We start from the raw sequence: 25,920 nt of genomic DNA on the forward strand, positions 1-25,920 counted from the left end.
GAGAAGAAGATTTTTGAAATTTTAGTCAATTTGACCCTTTTTGGCCCCGCCCCTCTGGCCCCTGGGGGCGTAGGACTAAACTGGCAAATCTTTTGTTGACCTTTGTCCATGGAAGGTCCCTGCAAAATTTCATTGAAATTGGTTCAGGGGTTTTGGAGAAGAAGTCGAAAATGTAAATTGTTTACGGACGCACGACGACGGACAAAAGGTGATCGCAATAGGTCACTTGAGACTTTGTCTCAGGTGACCTAAAAATCTGAATATAACTCGTCTACTTGAACATGAAAAAATCCAAACAAAAATCAGTTTAATGTTTTTTTTGTTCTGTTACATTACAAGTTCAAATAAAATAATTTCCAATATTCTTAAGTCATCTTCTGTTTCTTTAATTATGTGTTTAAATGATGCAGCAATAACACTGAGTTTTTTTGCCAATTTTTGGACTAAGCTTTTATGGGTAAAGTAGGAAGAAATGGGTAAGACAGGATAGAATATGCCAAGTCTGAAAAGGCGAACTTTGAATTAACTGCCTTGTGGAACACACTGAAGGTTCACAGGCTTCAGCATAACTCTGCCACACCAATCAATAGGTAGCAACCATTTACACAATTCGTTATCTTTGTTTTAAGGCGTACAAATATTGCGACAAATATTGACTGATTCACAGTGAATGTGCTCTTCCTAATTCAATGAGGATCATGCAAATTCGAAATGCCCAAATTGATAACAGATGTTTTTCTTATCTTTCTTTTTTCAGATTGAATCCAAAAATTTTCATTTCATCCTTTTCCAATACAAGTACACTACTTTATCTCTTTATCACATTGAGATATTCTATTACTTCATCTATTTCGTAAGAAACATATCCTACAAAACCCCTGTAAAAAAAGGGAGAATGAAAATCACTGAATTGCAGTCGAGAGGTTTTACCAAAACACAAAGATATAGGATGCTGTGAAGATGGTTGGTGTGTTTCATCCATTACTTACAGGAGCTTCGCCCGAGCTCACGTCGCTCGGCTTTAATGAGACACAATATACCATCAGAACTGATCTCACAATGATTCTAGTTATGTATCATAACATGACTAACCATTACAGCAAACTTTTTAGCTAAATGCACAGCTACATGGTTGCATAACGTGACCGACTAAACAGAAGCAGAAATCGTCGGTAGCATTCTTGCGATTTGTTGTAAATTAACCCTCTATACCTTTTTAAATCCAAACAAAAATATGACTGAGTGTATTGAATTCTTTAATTACAGCAAAACCTGTCTTATCTGACTCCTGTGTACTCCGTCATCACATCTAAATCATCATAATTCTATAATTCAATTTGTTATGAAAACTACCTACAAGATGGTTATTTTGTATCCCACAAGGTGTCAGATTAGACAGGTTTCACTGTACATCAAATGCTGAAAAAACTTCAGCTGATGTAAACCTCCTACCATACCGGACATACCCACAGTGTCGTCAAGATATACTCAATCACAAACTTAACCAATGTTTCAACAATAGATATATTTGCAAAGAAAAAAAGAAAGGAGAAATGACAAAAAACAAACTTTTGTGTAAACAATGATTACATATTGGCAAATGAACCTACTAAATATCTACTGACTCATTCTCTGACAAATAAATCGACGAAAAAACACAAATCATGCTTGCTGATCCAAACATTGATGTCCCGAGCAGGCAGCGAGCCTGTGGAACCGGTCTTTACCTTACAATCGGTGGACTGTAGGCACAACAGATATAAACAGAGTGTGGTCAGTTACGCTTAAAACAGTCGTAGTAATATTATCAACAAGCTTTTCTTTGTATCAGAATTGACATTTGTGCAAATTCTTTCTATAAAAAAGCTCTACTGTTTAAAAATAAATAATTAAGTCTTCCATTGTCTAACTACCAAGCAGCTGAAAGTCAGGAAAATTATTTCATAGAAAAATGTAAAGCAACACTAAAACAGATTTGTTGCCTGTTCCAGATTTGGTGGGAAGATATTACCCATGAAGAAGGAAGAAAATGCAATGTGGTTGCTTTGATCAAATCACTGCATTTAAATCAAATATGCACAAAGGTCGAGCATCAAAAAAGAGCAAGGGACTTGGCTGGAAAGCCTGCCTGACAAGTTCCATGAAAATCTGGTAATTCCTTCAGAACGTATTGTTTGGAAACAAAACTGTACCCTGCACAGCAAAATGTAACTGTTCAAATAACTTTTTGTCCATTGACCTTTGCCCTTAACAGCAATAAACAACAAATATTTTTAATTACAAGATAACATATAAAGGTCTCTAATTTCTATATTTAATGGACATAAATGGAAAGGAAAAGAGAAAGAAATTGAACCGGGGAGGGCAGAATACAGACATTGTTCACGAGATCTCATGATGAAACACTTAGGTCTATGAATTTTTGTTTAACAATTTCAGAAATTTGAGGGATGGGCATCACAATAGAAGGACAGGTTTATTTATACCAGATAATATGTTATTATATATTCCTTCACATCAAAACTACAGATTTATTCAAAATGTACAATTTCTACAATCAAATATAATAGTCAAGAGTGGCAGCAAAGAAATCTCTCTGAAAGATGTTTTTTTATTGCATTAATACATAACAATCTCATCTTTTAAAGCTTATCTTTTACTGCCATTTTTAGTTCTTCGAACTACAGACAGTGGAAATACCAAAAAAGAAACCAAACAAACTTCTGAACTAAAGTAATACATTAAACCTCAAGTTTACAGCAACAAAGACCAAAATACAGCACATCTGAACATAAAACACACTGCTCACTTATTTCATACACACCTTGAAAATTTCAAAACCAGCAATATCCAAGATGCCGATGAAGGAGGCTCCCTGCCTTTTCGTCCTGTCCAGGGAACGATTGATCCTGATGACAAGCCACTTGAATAGTTTTTCGTAGCAAGCCTTGGACAGGGCTTCCACGGCAAACTCCACCTGTTCCTTCGTCTGAGCCTTGGTCACGTGATCCCGGCCCACTTTGATCTTGGGGCGGAGGAACGCCTGTATGACGGACGTCACTGACAGACCAAGGAGGTGGCAAGCTTTCTGGGCAACTGGCACATGGATTAAAGATTTTTTTCAAATATATTACTCATTTTCCTTCATGTTTTTTTCCAATAACTATGCTGCAATAAAAGCATATATAAACCAAGTTAAGATCTTGGCTGGTTTAAGGATCCCCACAGCACTGCGATTTTTCCTATATTCAGTAACCTCCCCTTTACTTCCATTTTTATGTAACTGTGGCTCAGTTTGGCCAGGACACTTCAGTTGACCAGGTAGCTCAATCGGTTCGAGTGTTAGTACATCAATCTGAAATCCAGGGTTCGAATCCTCGTCTAGCAAATTTGTTTTATTATTATTTAAACTCGAATGATTTTATTTGGTTTATTTCACCTTTATTATTTCTGATTTAAGTCCTGCAAAGTATTGTTTTCTTTTCAGAAATGATTTATCAAAGCCATAGTCATGCCAGAAAAAACTGGTTTCCAACACTTAGTAACAGTTTTTGTAAGTGGTACGGAGACCCTTTAACCATCTTCACAAAGTACACAACAAAACCTCAATATAATGCTCCGGTTTTTATTCGCCACCTAGCTTCTCACCAAAGTATTTAAAATCTTTCTTTTTTTTTAAAACTTTTTCATTGAACTATCATTGTGTATGTGTCCCTTGGTATACTGGCAAACACCTTTCTCACGTCAAACTTCGGCTGGACAAAACCTTGGCAGTGTAACGAGGTTTTCACTACTTATAATTCTTGGGTGTTAAATTCAAATATTCTTCATTTACCATTTGTTTTTCGGTTTTCAAAATTATCATCCACTGTTTTAAAAACTTTGATCTAGTGCTCAGATAAGAGTAAACATGTTGGGACATTTTCCTCCCTAGACTGGACTTTACCTGTATCGTCAGGAAGTGTCGCCTGGTCAGAGCTCCTTTCTTGTCTGAATGTCATGTTACCAAACAGCAGTACTGATGATATCACTCTCATGATGGCTGCAAATACAAAACTGACAGTTGATATTTTTCTCTCTCTCTTTCATTTATTCTCGTCACTTGTCACAACTGGATCAAATTGTCGGTCTGCTTCAAAAAATATTTGTTAAATCGGCTAACAATTAAAACCAAGAACAGTAAAAATTGTATACAATGTTATAAAAGTAACCTTCTTTTTTTTCGAACTCAAAATTGGTGTACACCATTTTTTTTTTAAATAATGGTGTTAAAAGTTTGAGAAAATTAAGCACCAGTATTTACTGTATGCATTTATTTAACATATATGCTGCACAGATTGAGACAATTTCAATATCTATGTTCAGTAAGCTTGTCCACATTATGCTAAAACTTGTCCAACTGACAAATGAAGATGTACCGGACTGGTCCTCGGGCGATATGCCCATGATGGTGAGAGCCTCCACGGTCTGGCGGAACTCTCCTGTGTCGTCCACTCCTCCAACTGGTACACTGCCGTGAGTCAGGAAATGGTAATTGCCGATATCCTCCAACAAAAACTCCTCTGTAAAAACAAAATCTTACTTTTGTCAACAGTACCGATTCTTGTTACATTTATCAAGGCAGGTCACTGAGTTCCATTTTTTTTGAAGTGTTCATTTTCCCCCTAAAATTCATGTCGATTTTATGAAAACAGAATTTCAAAAGTTCATGCAGATGTTTGTTTAGGGTTTAAAGTCCTCACAACAGCCAGGGTCATATGAGGACAAGGTTGCAATGGCAGGTCACAATTTTCACTTAAGAAAAAAGTATTTTATTCATTGCTGAATTTGTCCTCCAATTTACCATATACATTTATGAATTAAACTTTTTTATGTAACACTTATAAAATCATATTTTCAGTTTTTCTTGAACAGTAAAAAAAATGTCAAAATGTCTAGAAAATGACATTTTAGTTACTTCCAGGTAAAAAAGTTGGGCTCCCTTTCAGTGATTCGTTTTTGCTCAGTTTTACTGCCGAATGCAGGCTGTTTCCCCTAGCTAAAAAGTGTGTTATTTCCCCAAAATGACAAAAACAAAATATATTCCCAATTTCAATACCAATAATGCTACATTTTCCCAATTCATAAGGGAACAGGCTGTTGTAAAATTTAGGTAACAAAAACATTGCCTTTAGATAGAAAATTGTCAGTTACGATTTCATTTCTGATAAAACTTTTCTATAATTTTTTCGAAAAAAAAGCCAACACCCTGCTTTAATTAACTTGATGTGTGAGCAGGCATAACGAGGAGAATTGGAACAAACGTGAGCATGTAACACTGCCACACGACTAGAGGTTAGGACACGTTAATCAGTGCCTTATGATTGATGACCAGGAGCCAGGTCTGGGACATGCACTAAAACAATCTCAGCCTATCTAGCTTGACTGTACAGACCACCTGTGTCAGTTGGTATGAGTCACCACTACATTGCGTAGGTAAGGTCACCTGTGATACAATATAAAGCTATACATACACAAAACAAGCTAATCTATGTAAATATGATAAAATATCATATTGGTTGTTATAGGGATATACGATATTGTCAGGGTTACTGATTATTGGCCCTAATGACCTCTTTTGTGTTGATGGGCAGTTAATAATCCATGAACTCAAGGTCACCAACCAAGATTAATATATATGCATGGTAAGCATATGAAAACCAAGGTGACACTATTAGGTTGTTGAAGGGGATATCCAGGGGGCACAGATATAGAGTGATGGGTTAACTAGGAGGGTTTAATGACCATGGAGTGAAGTAGGTATGGAGTGTAACCATAAGGGGATAGCAAACCATGACTGACAATGAGGCAAAAGGTATTTTGAGTGTAACCATATCTTTTTTTACTTTTTTGCATATATATCCTATTAACAGCTATTGTCATTTAAGGAAGTGCCAGGTTTTGAGAAAAGCCGGAGTTCCCAGAGAAAAACCACCGACCGACAGCGACTACCTGGCGACTGTCCCACGCAGGTCTCGAATCCGCGACCCAGTGGTGGAGGGTCTAGTGGTAGCAGAATGTCAGACGCCTTAACCACTTGGCCATAAGGGGACACTAAGGGATATTCGAGGTGTTGGGGATTTTGAGGTTAACTTTGATGGGATATTAAGAGGTGGTGGTGGAGATACTGTGGGTGTCTATGAAGGGACACCAAGGGATGAATGTATAACAGGACACTAAGGACGACTGCATGGGAAGAAGAGAAAACACTTAACATGTATTAACCAAACAGAAACCACAGATTTTTTTTATATTTTCTGGTCACAGATAGTTAATAATGTGCAGAGATACACTCAGCAAGAATCAATAAGTGACAGCTTCAGGGCCATTTAATTAATCTTTGTCTAACGTTGTCTAACATGAGCAGAGATCAGATGGTCCGTCTACCTACTTCTCTGATGAGGGGTGGCTCCATACAGGAACTGATAGAAGATGTGGAAACATCTCTCCTGTTCAGCCTGCCTGATAGCTCGAGATTTCTCCAGGAGATCTTCAGCAAGTCAAGGACCAATGTAATATTTACAAAGCATTCTGAATGATAAAATTTCTCTTCACAAAATATTTTTTAAAGATGAACATAGTTGCCAACTTAAAAAAAATAAAATCATCTGGAGTCTCTACATACAATAAATAACAAGGTAGGTTAGCTACAGTTAATTCTACAAAAGTGTGAGTCATTCCTTTTTTTTTTCCATTTCTCAGTTATGTAACATTTTCAAATATTGTATATGAAGAGGATGTTTGTGAACCTTAAAAATAAGAAAAAAAAAACCTCTATAATTGAAATTTAAAATCCCCTTTCACAAGTTTTACCTGCTATTTAAACTGTCACGTAATGATGAATCATGAAGCTATATGGAATTTATTTTTAACTTTTCTTTTACATCAGTTACCACAAATGTGATGTGATGCACTTTGTCAAAATAGCACTTTTGTAGTAACAGCCAAGCTATTTTCCAGCAGGGGGATAACAGGTGGTCAAACCACTGCCTTGGGAACATATGAAAAAGGATACATGTTTCAATGTTAGCTCCTGATATATATCCTGATGAGTCAAAGTTGATTCTGATGAATTTTCCCTGAAATATAGAAAAATAGCATTTTAGAGTTGTATGTATTGATGAAATCAAATAAACTTTTAAATAATACTGATCACGTTGTCACATGATATGGACAAAATATTTTGATGGGAAATTAATTTTCATATGCTTCTAGCTTGGTCCCTTATAACCAAAGCGTTTGCATTATATTGCTGATCATACAAAAATTGCTGAACAGATATTTCAATACAAACCCTTTTAATGGGTTACTGTGGAAAGGTGAAAACTTACAAATCTTGAAGAATTGTCGTTCTTGATAGTCTTTGCATTTCCGAAAGCTTCCAAAATGGGGTTAGCTTGGAGTAACTGGTTTTCTAATTCACCCTAGAAACAGGAAATACCACATTTGTTCAAGACACTGTCAACCAGAAGAAGGTAAAAGGTACAAACATCTCTAAAAGACCTGAACATTTTCATAATGAACAGAATTAAATTTTACCCATTGAATTAATAATTAAGTTGTTAATCAGTTAATTTTTTAAACAATTACTTGTTACTCATTGAATTGATATCAAAATTAGTTTCTTTCATGTATTACATCTTAGAAAAATTACTAGAAAAATGTATTTAATTATTATTGAAAGCATGCAGAAACATTAAGTATGGGCTAATGAACAAGACAAATGCATCACGAGTTAAGCTAACGATCAGCAGTGTCTATTCCACTCATTAACTCATTCACCCCTGAAGACACATCTGAACTCTTCCAATTCAAAGGTTGGAATAGTTCATTATGAAATATCAGGGGGGGAATGAGTTAAGATGACTTCAATGGAAGGTCCAAGATCCAGACACTCAGACTGGAACCAGGCGACTGCTCAGCTGCTAAGAATTTGATCAGCTTGATAGCCTCCTGTGTGTGTTGTGTCCAAAAAATAGCCACAATAAATGCCCAAGTTTGGAGTTAGATGAATTCTGCGTGAATGCATTGTTATTAGTAAAGCAATTTGTGTCTGTAACACTTGTGAACCTTGCTCTGCAATGGCCAATGGAACCCAATAGCTATCCCTCACTGGGACATTTAAGCTGGACAGGCAAGCACACCAACTTCTTCCTCATAAGAGCGGGTGCCATTTATATATTTGAGTCATTATAGACTCAGCACCACATTTTACAGTGGATTTTAAGACTAACAAAGGAACATGTTTTAACCTACCTTTTAGATATACAGTGGCTAGAATTATTAAGGTTGCAAAATTTGAAAGGTAGTGAAGTAACAAACACAAATTTACTGTTGTGCCAATGTCAGTATGGTCAAAAGTATCACAGAATCGACCTTATTATACAAGGCCTAAGTAACACAGCATTGATCTTATTGTACAAGGCCTAAGTAACACAGCATTGACCTTATTGTACAAGGTCAGAGTATCATATAATTGACCTTATTGTTCAAGGCCTAAGTAACACAGCATTGACCTTATTGTACTGCATTGACCTTATTGTACAAGATCAGAGTATCATAGAATTGACCTTATTGTACAAGGTCAGAGTATTACAGAATTGACCTTATTGTATCAGGTCAGAGTATCATGGAATTGACCTTATTGTACAAGGTCAAAGTATCACAGAATTTACCTTATTGTACAAGGTCAGAGAAACACTGCATTGACCTTGTTGTACAAGGTTAAAGCATTTAATTTGTTAAACAAGGCCAATTGGACCCAGTAATACCCTCTTGCACAATACAATCAATGTACAAGATAATTTTATATGGTTTTGTCAGTCAGTGAGTTCACTCTGTGGTGTGAGGTACCGGTGAAGTATGAACAAGGTCACAAAGTGCTATCACAACACCAATCACCTCAATATGTTATTCTTGCTCAACACAATGAGGACAGTGACCAGTGAATGGAAGTGATCAGTGAAGTCACCAAAGACTGAACAGTAACAGTGTATTTCATGATGCTGCATGCGTAATGGAACCGTTAGTATCTGTTTGAAATGAATGGCATCTGGATTAATCCTGGTCCATCTGTCATGCCTTCCTGTAGTCTATATACGGCTAAATGTACTCTATACAAACATATAGGGGTCTGATCACCATGCCAGGTAATAGATACATTACAAGTCGCCATAACTTTGACTAAAATTTTTGTTCGGAATCTTCACCACCATCGTACCAGGCTTTGTCCCGATGTGGACTGCCAAAAATGCTCGAATTTTCATTACCCGAAGTTCTGTATACTTACGGTCACAAACGAATTACCTCCGTTTACTGTCGCTACGGTAACTACATCAATACTTGGAAATTAGAATCCTTACACAATGTTTCACTGACAGTATATACAGTCTGGCAGGTGTACGTGACCATATATATATTACCAAACTGTGGATACTATTCGTAAAACAGTTGATCACGGAATGATTGTAATTTCCTCGTATTGTTTCTCACTCTCTAGTACTGTATTTCTACACAAAAACAACTCCTGTGTTAGTAGATCCTGATTTCCATGTTTCCTAAATACATGGTATGAAGCATGCTCTATTTTGGTTAGGTTCTATAACGCCCGAGTATCCAAAACACTACTCTCTAATTTTGTTCCGCTCTGTTTTCAAACCCTTTTCACTTCCCAGTTCCCAACTAATAAATGTCCCAATGAACATCTAATTCAGATGCAATTCACTAGATGAGTATTCAAAATCACCAAATAACGTGGTACACCAAACGAAAAAAACAAAATAAACAAAACATACAGGACAAAACACAACTATGACAACACAGCTTGTTTGACGTGAACACAGATGATGGGCATCAAGTACATGTGTACTTACAAGGTTTAGGTCCTTATGGCTCTATAGAACAGTGTGTGCCCCACAATGGAGAAGAGAGAGTTCATTAAACAGCGGCTCAACAGAAATCAACAAAGGTCGTACAAAGGTCATATAAAACCAGTAAAACTTCATGCTATTTCACACATGCACCGACATTATAGGATAGATTATCTTTATAATGAAATGTTTATTGGAGATAGAAATTACTTCAGAAACTAGCATGATAGAATCAGAATTGATACATATTGGGGAGAAATTATCACATATGATATAATTTATAGAAAACAATTTTATCTCAAAGAAACCATTTTTATTCAAGAAACAATAACATCAAATCATTCACCCCTGAAGACACATTTGAACTCTTCCAATTCAAAGGTTGGAATAGTTCATTACGAAATGTCAGGGGTGAATGAGTTAACAACTAAGAACAGTAAAATCATAATATATTACAACTTCTATCTTTTTATAAATTAATTCATAAAGATTTAACATCATAAGTTTTCAAAAGGATTTCAAATCCAAAATATGTTCAATTTAAATTTTTTAAAAAATCATAAGCTTAAAGAATGCAGTAAGTAGTTCTAAGCGATATCCCCGATTCCCTAGCTAGCACACAGCGCAAACTATAGCTCGCTCTAACAAAGCCAGACTGTCTCATGCATCAAGAATTGGACAGTATAGAGGGCATGTATATTTACAGATACATATTATATATGAACTAATAAGTAGGATTTTATAATCTGTAAATAGCCGTCAAGAGTATAATTTATCATTCCATACTTGTAGAGAAAAAGAGTTCGTAAATGTTACTACTTGCCTGAGTAAACACATTACTTCCCTGTGTCAAAAATGTGAATGTTCATGTTATTTATAATTTACTTAATTAGGGCCATTTTTATTACTTTTTTTTTAATTACATATACTTCAACACAGCCAATATATGCGGCATGCAATCATCACGTCTCCATGCAATTATTTCTTACACATGGCAACAACATTTGGTTAGAAGAAGCGTATTAATTACGTAAGGTTTATATGTAGGGTCAAACCAATGGCCAATTAAAGTATTGATATAAAACAGGTTTCGTTTATATTTGGATACACATATTAAATCAACTAGGGATGTAACAGATGTACACTTACAATAAATAGTGATATCTTTTTTTTCAATAACTCATTCACCCCTGAAATGTCATAATGAACTATTCCAACTTTTGATTTGAAAGAGTTCAACTGTGTCTTCAGGGGTGAATGAGTTATGAAAGGAGGAAGGATACAATGATCTTTTACAAATACTAGTTTTGATAAATTGTACATCTATTACATTGTAGGTTTTATATATATATAAAAAAAAATCTGGGTTAAAACAATGGTTTACAAATACAATCACATGACCTACCAGTGTGAGAGCATTTTGACGATCTGTGCTTGGCTTAACAGTTGTCAAGTTAAAAAGAGACAAAACAACAGGTTAAAACTAGTGAAACCTTTGTAAAATAGACGGTCAGAAGAACCTGTGATGTGTTTATGGTGATGCTGGATATTAAAGAGGTTTAAGTAATAAAGCATTAGAACAAACAAAAAGGAATTTCAATTACACTCTACTTTTAGGGAGCAGACTAATATTGATCCAATTCTACAATGCTTTATTTTAAACAATGGTTTGAATCAAAACAAACTACTTGTACTAGCACATTACTAAGTAACTACTTGAAACCCGAACTCCGACATCCTCTAGACGCTTCACAACAGGAGCAGGAAATCAGAAAGGAAACAAGAAGAAGATCCATTATATTTAGGTGTCTTTATATAACACCCCCTACTTAGGAATACCGGCTTCCTGTTTTCTTAGCCTTCGTCGTTGAGGGGTGGATATGTCAAAAGCCACAATTTGTACACACGAACACGTACGACATGTTTTAAGCCATTCCACATCAACATGCACAACACCACCGCACCGATAATATCTTCTGCACTAGTAATTGCAGCTCAATTTAACTTTACATCTGAACTTAGGGATCGTACAATTAACTAACACTTGAATGCTATGTACATGATTTAAACACCGAAATGTTTGCAAAATCCCCTTTCAGATGAGATCAAACGAGTAAGGATATTGTAAAAATCAGTTAAGTGCACCACATACAGGGCTACTGGTTTTCAGAGGAGATATTTTACAAAGCCTCCATACACAAGCCAAAAGAAGTTATATTGTAACTAAATGAAAATGTTTGGGGTAGTACATTATAGTCTATACCAGTCCAAGCAAGCTAAAACAATGGTAGAACACTTTGAAATTTCCAAAATATGAATCGACTTGAAATGAATTGATTCTAAATACAAAAATATCCTGATCTAGAAAATAACTTCAATCAAATTTAGCATTTATGATCCCGATCTATGTTTAAAATCAGACTGAGCCTTGGCCTTATACCCTGTACAATCATTAGAAGCTGCCAATCATACAGAGAGATATGTATCTGACACAAACTGTGCTTTACATACATAGGTCCAGGTCCAACTCAATACTAACCAAGCAGAAAGTGTCTACAGTTCTAACTCTGGTCTGATAATTGAAAGTGTCCACTCAGAAATCTACTTAAAATTAGATCCCAAAGTTCAGACAGATCAAGCAATATCATAGAATAAAAAATAAAATATCCTCATATCAACTGAAATTTATTTTGAACAATTTTATTTTTTTATTTTTAACAATTGAAAATAAAGTTTTGCCAAAAAAAAACACCATTTGAATATTCATGGTTTGATTTCTGGATCAATCCATTCAGGTGATGATCTTGGTTCATCAGCTGAACAAAACATTGGCTTCAGCTAATGATTTATTTTTACAACTCAATACATGAAAGACAAGAAAAACGTTTGAAATCATTGAGATAAGGATGGAAAACGTAAGCTCACATCTACTGAATACATAACAGATTATATTTGTAACATAAATAATAAAAAAAAAACACTCTATCACGGAGCAGACTAGCTAGTGTAGCCATACACAAGCCAACACATCAGACCTGAGCAGCTAGTTACAGATGCTGCATCATACCAATATATATGTAAGGGAGGTCGGACTAGCTACATCCTACACCACCCAGCCACACCCTGCAGCCAGCCAGTTGATGGCAAGCGACTGCCACCGGCTACTAGCCCATACATACCTGGATGTGGAGGTTGGATACGGATGAACGGTTGCCCGATGGCCTGTTCGAGGCTGCGACATGAGCCAAGTACTGTATAACTTTCTTGGTGTTTTCAGTCTTTCCGGCTCCGGATTCACCACTACAAGTACAACAGGAAAGAAATCCTCAAATGTACAACAAAGCATTTTATCTAGTTCCTATAATTGCCCTCCTAGCAGGTTGAACAGGTTGAACAGGTTGACTCATACAGGCTTAATACTGATAAATATTGAAAGAATGTTTCTGGACAAATATTGCATCGCGATGTGATCAGATTTTTTTACATGTATTTAAAAGTGTTGATTAAAATTGCACTTACTAGTAACATAAATAGCTCATATGAATACTAGCTTGTTCGAAAACGATATGGTATTAGAAAAATTAATGATACTCCTGTCTGGCAAGATAATTGCATACCCTGGGCTCAAAATGACTTTATAAAACCAGATACCCCAGGGGCTACCAAAGAATAAAACATTATGTGCTAAAGCGTTTTTAAGGAACATCAATATATGTTATTTATTTGGTCTGTATATTTGTAGTGTTTAAAATTAACTGTATAATATACAAAAATGAAATACAAAAACAAGTTGGATGTTTATCACCATAGTGACCGTCGTCTCCCTATATTTACCAATGTATTGCATGCATGTATCCCGACACAGGTCCATATCCAACACAAATACCGTAAATAACATGAACACACTATCAATTTTCATGTTCATCCAGATATATGTTTTGTGTAAATTCTGTTGAACATGTTGATACATTGACTTTATTATTTTTCTGTTTTGGCTGGAGAGAATTGTTCCATTCCATGTCTTTCTCAATTCTGTTGCCTGCTACTGCACATGTGTAGCCTGAGAAAACCCCTACGCTCTCATACCCTCCAAGGGAAAGTCCATAACCTCTCATTTCAATCAAAGTGCAAGAATTACAAAAATAACTTTTTATCAGCAAGTAAAATACTTCCTGTAAATACCAGTGAGTTATGTGCCCCTTTCCCCCCACGTTTCAACATAAATTGCTTATACCTGACACAAAAGACTAGTGGCCTGATCTTGTTATTACTTCATCATGTACGAGGCCTCTGATTACAACATAGACGGCATTCACGAGATAACAAGCCTGAAGGATTCAAAGACGGCCTCTGTTTGTAGGATAAATGTTAGCTACACCCTGGAACAATGAAATTACCGAGAAAAACTCCCCCCCTATAAACATGCCATACACAATATGTAAAGATAGCGTTATCTGTTATGTCAGGGGTTTATCATTGTGTGACAACCATCTCCATTTACGCTTGCATGTATGTATCCCAGACACAGGTGTTGTCTATGCTTCACATTATACCAAAAATATTAGATTTGAACTCTTTTAAATTCTTTTTTATTCTAAAGGCACTGTTTCAACCAGATTTTCTGTTTATTTCACCACACAAATAAAGCACATAAAACGTCACACAATAAATAATATAAGTAACCAGGACAAAAGCGAGGAAGACATTCACATTCATTAAACCATGTGACTGTTGACAGCAACACCAGAAAGAAAGAGTTATTTTTAATTTGACTGATTTTCAAAATGTTCTGGGGAAAGACAAGTGAAATATTGCTTGTGACAGCTGCCACACAAAACATGGCTATACAGTCAGTCCAACGCAGACGCAACTTTAAATCTCAGACTGGGGTTCCTTAAATCTGGGACCAGGAAGAAACCGGCATCAGATGAAAATTCATACCAGTGTGGCCTCTAACAAACGGATATATTAAAGCTAGTGTATCTTGTTCCACTTGTCTATTTTTAACATGTTGATGTTTCAAATGTACCTCTCGAAAATCGTGAAGGTTAATTACAAGCTGTAGTTGTTTCGAAAGGAGGAAGTTTGTATTTTCAACAGTAAATAACGCAAATGTAAGAGAAGTAAACCTAATCATTGCACACCAAACAAGATCCAGGAAATGATGAGATTACCTCATAGACGGACGAACGTAACATATTGATATCTCTCGTGGTCATCGTACCCTGGTGACTCAAGCCTTTCTACACTCAGCCAATATGCAGACAGAGTATTGATTGTACATTAATCTCCCTAACGACCGCCTCATATTTCCTCTGCATATGTATAGAATGACATAGATATAACAGTACTTTTTTGCTGCATAGCATGCCACCTCGCAGTATTGAGCCACAACTGCAGTAACTAGATATATATGTATATACCATTACTTCTACAGTGTTTAACTAACAAGACATACAGCTAAATAACTTTTAAAATTCAAATCATAGAAACGTTTCCAACCTTCTCATCTGCAAATGCTTTAAAAGCCAATACTATTTCATCCTTCTGATGATACTTCTATAGAATTGTAAACAAACATGTTCTTTGAATATTCCTAATTAACCAGAATCTTTAACATGAAACTTCTGAAGTAAACAGACATAATTCAAAAGTTTTGACAAGATCTCATCACGAATACAATTCCTGACCCATAAAACTATATGTTAAGTCTAGCAAGGCGCGGTGGTGAAATTCCAAGTTCCTGATGTATCAGTGGTGAATAGATAATTAAACTGATTAACGTAATTGCTATTACAATCCCACTAATGAATGACAAGTGCAGCACACGGTGTGGCTGTAACGAACATGAAGATTAAGCAGCTTTATTTTGACTGTACACGTGTCTGCTGTTATTGTGACTGCACGCGTCACATATTGTTATTTTGACTATGTAACCTGCACACATCTACAGATGTTTCCTCTTGGCTAGCCAGTGCCAATTTGGTAAATTGTGTACAAACATTCCTGTGTTCCTCTGTAGTTTGTCAGTAGCACCTTACTAATCATCCCAGCAGTCATCAAATCATCTCCGCAGCCAGAGAGCTCTCCCCCGTCAGTCTGTAGTGTTAGTCTATAACATGGGTCCAGGTGAGCTAGATAATCTGGACCCAGGGGTTATATGTAATTAGCTATATGTAGAGAGCAATTACAGGCAAACGATACAGATACAGGTGGAAAATCTTGTACAACACCTTCATCCCCTACTGTAACGAGAGTTTTCACAGGAAACCAATTATGTCAAACGTTTCATAGGAAGTTAGAAATTCTTCTTTTCTCCACAGTTTCGTCTTCAGAGGTTGTCTTTTAAACTAAAACTTGCAAACTTTATCTACCTTTATAATGTAATGAATCGTTTTTACTTTCTTATACAAACTGTAAAACCACTATCCTTGTAATGAAAATATATATATACTTCTAGTGTCTGAATGGCTGAGGGCTGGTATTTATGTGATAATCAAGGTGATGAAAAAGAAATAGATACATATATATCCAGTATCTGCAGGTTGAGGGCTGGTATGAAATTGATGTAGATGACTAAGATGACGGTCAATACCAATTTGAGACAGATAGAGTATGCACAAGACCACCCGACTTGTCTTACAATTCACATGCATGATTCATAGATTGTCTTAACCAATCAATAAATATCCTTAAGACAGTTCAAGTAAGGTCACGACAAGTGCACTAATCAATCAAATATACCTGTAGGACTGTCCAAGTAAAGTCAAAAGTACTTTTATTGTTGTCCAAATTGTGATTATGACCAAAAGACTAACCAACCAAATACTTGGACCTTAGTAAACATACAACCAGGGACTATCCAGTTAACAATTCAGTCGACCTTCCACCTGAGTAAACATACAACCAGGGACTATCCAGTTAACAGTTCAGTCGACCTTCCACCTTAGTAAACATACAACCAGGGACTATCCAGTTAACAGTTCAGTCGACCGATCAGGGTCTAGTTGGTCAAACAAAAGATAAACAGTAAAGGGTTCCTACAGGTTCTGTATAAACAAGCTCAGAATTCCATTGTTACTTGACCTCATTTTATTTACATCATTCAAAATAAGGCTTGGCTACAAGAGACATTTAAACACCAGATCGGAACCCATCCAAGCGTGTGTTGTTACACATGAAAGGGGATTTTGTTTAACACTTTTCCCACTTGTAGTTTCCCATCGGGTTGAACGTTTTCAGTACTTGTAGCTATCGAGTTCCTTAGATAGATTAACACTATAGCATACCTAATGATGTGCTGGCATACTTCAGATCAAGTACCCTGAAACATCATTACTTCCGCCGAAGACATTCCACGCTTACCTGTTGACCACTAGATGGGCCTATGCTAATCAATATAGGTGAAAGGGTCAGTCACAAATACCTTAGATTCCTTTATCAACATCTCTCAAGCTCTCGTTTGTAGAAGCTGGAATTCTTATACTTAATTCGGACTACCACAGTCACATTAGTGACTTGAAAACCCCATCCCTCTTTCCACCAACAATCCCCCTGTGTTACTCCTGTGACTTTCCCATATATCTTAGAGACCTAAGCATCTAACTGCAACCTCAGTGCTCTGACCCCCACACACCTCTATATACTACACACTGAACACAGAAGCCTTTTCAGAGAGGCAGTGTGAAACTGTTGACAAGGTTGTAATCCTGCGACAAGTACAGATTACGGTTACATAAGTACCGCTAGCTTTAAGGTCTAACTGCTACCCCTACACAACAATTCAAACGTATTTTTTCTTTCTTTTTTAACTAATTCCAAGATATTTTGTAACAATGTGTTATTCCAAAAATGGAAAAGAATCTTTTTATGAAAAAAATAACAGCATGAAAGCTGCAAAGGAGATTTATTAAAGTTGACCACACTTTATGAAGATGTTACTTGGAGCAGTGGAGTAGTATGGATCGCATATATAGTTAGTGCCCTGCGGACTGATACTGATGCAGAGCCATACTTTTAACACAGATGCTAACGACTGGAATGTCAATAACCCTTTGTCCATCAACCTTTGCAGCAAAGATCCCAACCCTTACCTAAATCATGCTACATCATTCTGGGAGGTGAATGTTCCATACAAGTACAGCTTTAGAACCAGAACCAACCATTTTATACAGGAATGTAAAGATAACTGATTTAATCATGGATCTACTGAATAACTCACTAAATCATTTATCAAGCTGGCAAATTCCACAGACTCTCCAGGATAAAAATGTAGGGGGAATTTTAGCCTATTAAATTGTCCTTTTTTCTCTCAAAAGGTAGCCTAGTAAGATTAGGAGTAATTTCACCTTATATGGGCTTCTCAACGACCATGTGAGTCATTAGCCAGGTAAGGGAGTGTAAAATTTCTATCTGTCTCCTTATTATATATGACGAGAAACATTACTCAATAGTCGAATGGACTATCTACTACCGCCCCAGACACATAACCACATACTACAGTCTGGCCTCCAAGCCAATCCGCAGCCAACATTCGACAAAAAACACCTGAACAAAGGCAGTCATTCATGTCTACTATATACAGGTAAACTAAATATCTCTGCCAGTTAGGTATGCTGACCTGGCAAAAAACTGTATAGTATATATAAAAACACTAGCATTAAGTATGCATGATTGCACAAAAACATGCATTCTGTCATCCAATGACTGTGTATACATATTTTCATATATACGAAATATGTGTATCGTAATCATCACTCGCTAGTTAACTGGTTAGGTTACCGAAACCTGTATTAAATCTTTCTTCTTCTTTTAAATGAATATGAGTTATGTCCAATAAACCTATAAGAACAACCTATTTGTTTGACCCGTTTAGGTCGACTGAATTAATGAGAAATTCCACAAAAGCTCAACACCAGTAAACTTCGCCCCTCTGGCAGTCGAATCACTATGCTACCTGAATAAGCAATGAAAACATGGGACCAACACATTGAGACTTGTTATTGTCGTGTTTTATAGAAGTTGGAGACCGGATGTAAGTTTTTAACAACTTTCCTAACAGACATGCTACTGCACACTTAACTACTCGACTTGTCTCGTCAGTGAAACCCAGCTATAAAAAAGCGTCCCTGAACCTTTATCAGGCGTGCAAATGAAAGTCATAAGCTTGCTCAGAAAGAAATTGGATAGCAGGACCATGACAGGTCTGTCCACACCTGTGTAATTGTTAAACCTGGGTGGATTAAATTTTCGGTTAAATTCTGTGATCCTTTTAAATTTTGTATTATTCTATGTTTGAAGAACGTTTCTATTTAGGCTTGAGATTATAAAAAGAATGCAATATTTTTTTATAATACAACATCCCAGCTCAAAACACTTTCTTGTCTCTGCATGTATCCGGACATACGTCAGTACACTGGGGAGTGGGAATGAAAACTGAACATTTCTTTATTTAAATTTACACATAAATTGGGTATTAAATCAGGACAGAACACTCAACACCAGCCAGTTAACTAGGAATACACCTGAACACATTTAAGATTATAGCATCAGCCATCTCCACTTTATTTTATTTTTTAGATGTGTTGTTCCTTTAATTCATCGTTGAATAAAAACATTTTTTCTATTTGATAGTTTGAAATGGAAATAAGAGCCCTATTTATTTGTATAGACAATGGAGAGTCCAGCTGTGTTTAAGGGTGGAACCAGTTTAATGTATAATATGGTATATACAGTACATAGATATAGGTCAGAGGTAGTTCTATACCTGGGACCACTGGTCTGAAAGCCTGTCCAACAACACATGAACACTGGCTATTGTAGAAGATGTAATAATTCAGCTTTATCTCCTGGCCCTCCAGCTGGTTTACGGCCAGCACCCCTGTAACCAGCTTTGTTTTACTGCTCTGAAGCCACAAGTATAGGGCTGGGGAACATTTTTCAATATTTAGTGTAAACTTTAATCAAATATCTTATCAACTTAACACTCATCATAAATTATCAAAGTCTCTAAATATAACATACATCTACTGCTTCAGCTGAAAACCAAGTTGTCACTTCTGGGGAAAACTCAGGGAGGCCTTTATAGTTTGCTTTCGTGTTATCACCCTTAATGGATTGTGTATATAATCCGACAGCATAAACTGGCTTCTACAACTGTACTACAGATATTGCTCCGAAATACCATGTAGGCCTCCATACTGTGTAGGGCCTGGCGTCCGGAAGCTGCACAAGGAGATGGAAATGACTGGACATAACAGGGGACATATGGAACATCGCCAATGCAGGGATGACCTATTTAACAGATTAACTAACGACAGCGTTTGCCTATCAACCTTCAGTCACTGGTATATGTATAAGATCTAGTGAACTTATTATACAGCCACCATGTGTCCAGTAAATGTTTTGGGCATTATAAAGAAGTTCGGTGATATTTTTTATTTAAACATATTTTATTTGCATCAAAATATACATTGGGATTGGGCAAAAAAACTTGGCAATATAACTACGGAAATATACAAAGACATTCTTATCAAAGAGGGAAAAGGGGGCCTTGAACTACATTAGTGGAACTTAAAGCAAGGTGGCATATGAACAAGACAGATTGTATTGAGGTTTTACTGTATAATGTCGCAGGAAATTTCATCATATCCTTTATTTGACAAAATTTAACAATGTTGTACCAATGCTGCTAAATAAAAAACAATTTATTATGTAGAAAGTCTTAAAACTTTTATCTCTGTTGAAGTAAACTATCATGATAAAGCTCAAGTCACCCTGACTTTGAGCAGTAAACCACAGTGTGTATGTTATGCTATATAGAAGTAATACCAACTTCACCAACTCTATCAGGCTACAGACAAAGAATTTGTCTGATATCAGACTAGTAAATGGTCCTTCATTAATTGTAAAACTACCAATCCAAATTACAACATGATGGGAGAATCCAGCTGTGAATCAGTAGTAATGTATGCAGATTACCTGAGAATTGATGACAAGACACTTGTAAATGAAAGCGATATCTGTGATGGCCGACATATGTAATACATGTAGATAACGGCAGTCTTTTTATCTATAACCCCAGCCTGCTGTTCTGTGCGACTGTGATCAATGTGTTTTCGTTTTTTAAGAAGCTGACTACCACTGTAGGTGCCTGTACTGGTGTACAAACACGGAGCACTTGGCCCCAACGGTCCCATCACAGCCCGTCTATATCTATCTTTACATACAACCACATGTCGGCCTGCACATCACTGTCAGGCTGTGCTGCAACTCTGTCAGTCTGTACCCGTCTTGATGTCGCAACACAACTTTGGATTAGGTTCCAGATATTATTCTCTACACCAGATACTGGTCTTTACATAACGGACATGAATAAAATGAAAATGAATTTGTGGACATATTTCTTCCTTTTTCAGGATCACGCATTTGTAGCCCAATGAAATTCAGCATAATTTTAGGCCAGCCTGTTTGTTCACCTCAAAACGACCAGTTAAACTCCACGGACACAACTAATTTGATGATTGCTAGCTAGGGTACCAATTTAAATATTTAATATGAATAACGATGCGACATTGTTGCTGATCATGTTTGTTGAGATTGGCCTTTGAACAGAGAAATGGGAATAGCTCACAGACCAAAGCTATCGTCATACAATATACCATAAGAATGAGAACATAGAACTACGACAACTAGATTATGTTCATTTATGAAGCAATCACAGGGTTAGCTTCATGCAAAAGCAGCATTTTCTACCCACACAGTATTCAGCAATCAAGGATCTGGGCTCTGTCTATTGGGAGGGGACTCGGGGCATGAAAGGTTATCAGGCTCCCTTTATAGCTATCATTAGCTGCTATTTATTATGTGTCTATTACCACAGATTAGATAAATAACGTTCCAGGCAGGGGTGCACATACATGTATCTTTCTACCCTTTCGTTGTCAGCGTAAGGAGCTACAAATCCCCTCCCACTAGAAGCATGGTGAGAAGAGATTAAGCATGTTTATCTATCCCCTGGCCCTCACTAATCACCTGTATACTCTAATCAAACTACACTTGTAATGGGACCCAGCAGGTCCAGGAAGTAGAGACCAGAATTTGAAACAACTTTCGACTAAATCTCAAAAACCATACGTCATACTTATAACTAGAGCTGATACCCTTGTCTGTAGATGCAACATGGTGCAGACTCTAACATCGGCTCTTATCAACATATTTCAAATTTAACCCAGAAAAGTGAAAGGCACTCCATAATGTAGCTAAGACATCTATTTTCTCCGACTTCACACATAGCGGATGATTCACTGGGCCGATAGTTGAGTAATTCTCAGGTTATGATTAATCGTGTATTAAAGTGACTGTATCACCTCTACAATGTGTAACAAAGAGATCGGCTTTAGGGAAGTTTTAGATTTATTCAGTCTTTGCCAAGTGATATGAAATAATCTATAGTGCACATACATTATAACTTCTTAGGAAAGATCCAATTGATTGCAGTTCCTACACTATACAAGCCTGTAGAGATCTAGAGTTCAGGACTAGTATTAATTGTACATCCCGGCCTAAGTTTAAATACTGTCTACTCTTTTTAAGTCCATATCAAATATAGCATACCTACACTGACACTTCTAGTGTTTTACTGATTATCAACAGCGGGTGAACGACACCAAGTGTCAACATGTCCAAGTGAAGAACTATATATAAAGCACATTGGAACAATCTCGACATATCAGATACTCAGGTGCATGCACATACGACTGAAATATTTCCCTAATTTCCATGTTTTATTCTTATACAAACTCACGTGCAAAGAATGGCCTGGTCTTCTCTGTCTGCAAATAGAAAAAGAAAAACATTTTTAGCATGAATATCGATATTGGTTTAATGCAAACCACATATCTATTTCTAATATAATCACAGAAAACACTTGTGAAGGGAAGCAGAACACATTTTCACACGTTTTATCTTTGCAAATGCTTGGCTTAATTTGTATGTTATTGAAATCGATTCAGGTTTGTAAATTTCATATGAATACATCAGCGACTCCCAACTTTACCACAGAAATATCAGTAAATCTACATACTACTTATATGTATACATGGTGAAAATAAATGTATAATCAAATTTGAATTTGAAATATTTAAATGTAGATGCCCCTGGAGTAACCCCTAGGAACCCAACTGTGAACATCCTGTATATATATGACCTCAACATTGTATATCTGTCAAACTCGTACTTCTTCAGGTGATAAATGGCCTTACTTCACCTTTAGAGGCCAATGACTTAGCTCTTAACCCCACATTTCAATTTTTTCAGTCAAATTAAATACCCATACACCAAAGGACATAATGTCGAAAATTCAATTGAAAATTACATTATGATATTGTAATGTAAATATAAGTATACAAGCTGTACATACATCAACTCTGCCTTCTGACAAGTGTTTTTTTAACAAGTACCTACTTTCTTATAAGTTTAACAAGTAGCCCACAACACTACAAGTGTCAGGACCGACTGATGTACAAGCTGTATGTTCACATTTTCAGAATACCACCAAGCCCAAGCGGATGATTGTTAATGCTTTAACTCCTGCCACAACCAACAGCCATCTTATTTTGACAGACATATATACTAAAGGTCATTCTGGTATTGAGAGGTCATCCTTTTGTGTTGCCGGTCTAACCTTTTATCTCGGACTAGAATGCTTCCTGTTTTATTAGGAGCAGTAAGTGAACATCTTAAATACATTTTGTAGTTTTCAAAGTTATTATAACGGACTAGGAACATATACAGCCTACCTCAGGTTAGAAGGGCCCACTAAAACCAACCTTTTGTATATTTATCTGTTATCACGGAGCTTGACACATATCTTACTTCACAATACATTTGCTATTAAATTTCTATTTCTATATCTTTACAATTTTGCAGATTTCCATTTACACAGAATCCCCTTCATTCACGTTTCAAAGGAAGGTAACGACTACCAATTTCAAGGTCAGGTAGCTATCTGAAATATGTGACCCCAGCAGTGCTGGAGACTATCAATGGTAAAGCCAGAATGCCCGGAATGTGGACGAGCCCAGGACGATATCAGAACCATTGTTCTTGGCCAAATTAATGATGTAGGTCTATTATACAATGGTATTGTTATCAAGCAAGTCCTCACCTAAATACACAGGTCTAAGGTATTCATTTCCTATCTAAATATTTTTTTAAGAAATGCACTAATTACTCAAGATCTTTAAAAAGAATTTACGAAATTCCTGATAAGTTGACAATACTGTCAAAGGTATGTACTCTGCGCAAGATATAAAATTTAGATCGTGTAATTATGCAAGAATTTCATACCATGAGCACCCAAAGTCTTGATTCAATTGTGTACACCTAAAGGGACATTCACTTAATAGTTATGTGCATGAAGTTTTGTGGATAAATTGAGATGCAAATTTTATACGGAAGTCAGGAACATGGCAAAAGATTCATGAATATTTACATGCCATATAAAAGCAGAGTTTCGCAACATATATGTCCCAGAAGCATTTAAAAATAGAAGTTACGTATTTAATAGGGAATCATTAACATGAAATTACTAGATATATGCAGTCTTTCAATTTACAATTTACACACTATAGGCAATAGATCTATGTAATGTATAGATTTCTTGCAGACATACTGAAATATTTATGACCAATATAAACAAACCTTGATATTGTCAAATCTGTGATGCACCTAAGGTAGAAAAATATTTTCATGTAACACTTTTTCCCTAGCTGCCATACCATTGGATCAGACACAGAAATAACATCACTGAGAATTTGGTCTTCAAAGTGAAGAATTATTACCATTGACCTACAGTGTTGATCTTGATTATTGTCTATAGCTATGGGTCTACTGTTAGAGTGAACACTGTATATGCTGACAAGTAGATTTTATTATAAAAATTTAAACAGCTTTCACAACTTCAATGATTGCTGAAAGCAGGTGCAAGTGCAGTTTGTTTTACTTTGAATTTACTATTAAAGGAGTTCAAATTTAAAAAGAAGTATATATATAAAATTCAGATCTACATCATTATTCATAGTCATTTAAGTTCAGTGCTTAAAATGCAAACCTGTACTCTGGTACAGATTGTTGAGACTAAATCATAATAAACAGTCACGCTTCTATGGGTGCTGCATCCAATCACAAATATGTGGGTGTCTGTTTGTTGACAAGTGGGTTCCATTCTTAGCTTTTTTAGAGAAGGTATATCATATGTAAACGGAGTGTCATTATCTGAGGTAGAATAGGCTCCATCACACCTGGAATGTACTGTAGACTGATCCCTAGGGCTGTGAGGCACGCCATGCATAACAATTGTATACAGATGACAACATTAAATCTATTCACTGTTGTCTTACATAGATACTGAACCTTCTGGCTGAGTATTCTTGATGTACAGTAAAACATTTTGTACTGAAGTCCATGGGACATAAGTTCTTATAGACCAAATTGTTTTAAGAATTTTATGCTCATGGGATGATTCTTCATCTAGACAAAAATACAGCTTTGTTTTTAAGCAAGTGTCATGATGATGAAGTCATAAGATGCACTTTGTTAAATGTTGCAAATCAGGGGTTTGCAATTTCATATTTAGAGCACTAGTCTGTGACGAGGTTTTAAAAATCTACTACTACTAAACCCAGCCTATAAATTTAAAGTTTATATTGAAATTAACTAGTCTGGGTGTTGGGCTACGAAGAATTATAACAAGAGGCCCAATGGGCCTGCATCGCTCACCTGGTATAAAACTCACACTTGTAACCTTAAAAGTGATCTAAAATAAAGCTACAGGCAAAATATCAGTATTTATGATTAAAATTCGTTCAAAAGACCCTATTAATTTTTTTTTAAACATTTCACCCCTGTGATTGAAAGTCGAACAAAGTCATTATGTTGAACACATTGTATAGCCTTTCATCTCAGGATGCAACTTGCAAAGTATAAACATCCTGGGACCCATGGTTATTCA

General features: G+C 36.2%; 1 protein-coding gene across 7 annotated transcripts in view; it reads right to left on the reverse strand.

Moving 5' to 3' along the window:
- LOC110448588 (myosin heavy chain, non-muscle-like) overlaps positions 1–25,920 on the reverse strand; it is a 57,608-nt gene that overhangs the window by 24,785 nt on the left and 6,903 nt on the right. For 3 of the 7 annotated variants that reach the window (XM_021494914.1, XM_021494913.1, XM_021494919.1), the window contains 10 exons: positions 22,714–22,741; positions 13,088–13,208; positions 11,314–11,346; positions 9,912–9,932; positions 7,371–7,463; positions 7,055–7,118; positions 6,431–6,529; positions 4,419–4,562; positions 3,947–4,042; positions 2,825–3,096 (listed from right to left, as the gene is read on the reverse strand). In XM_021494914.1, the coding sequence (XP_021350589.1) occupies positions 2,825–3,096; positions 3,947–4,042; positions 4,419–4,562; positions 6,431–6,529; positions 7,055–7,118; positions 7,371–7,463; positions 9,912–9,932; positions 11,314–11,346; positions 13,088–13,208; positions 22,714–22,741 (971 nt within the window). Of the gene's footprint in view, positions 1–2,824; positions 3,097–3,946; positions 4,043–4,418; positions 4,563–6,430; positions 6,530–7,054; positions 7,119–7,370; positions 7,464–9,911; positions 9,933–10,731; positions 10,753–11,313; positions 11,347–13,087; positions 13,209–22,713; positions 22,742–25,920 lie in introns of all 7 variants that reach the window. The other 4 variants (XM_021494917.1, XM_021494916.1, XM_021494915.1 and 1 more) reach the window with 4 other exon arrangements.

The sequence above is a fragment of the Mizuhopecten yessoensis genome, unplaced genomic scaffold (genome assembly GCF_002113885.1).
Source record: "Mizuhopecten yessoensis strain PY_sf001 unplaced genomic scaffold, ASM211388v2 scaffold4121, whole genome shotgun sequence".
NCBI classification, from domain to species: Eukaryota; Metazoa; Mollusca; class Bivalvia; order Pectinida; family Pectinidae; genus Mizuhopecten; species Mizuhopecten yessoensis.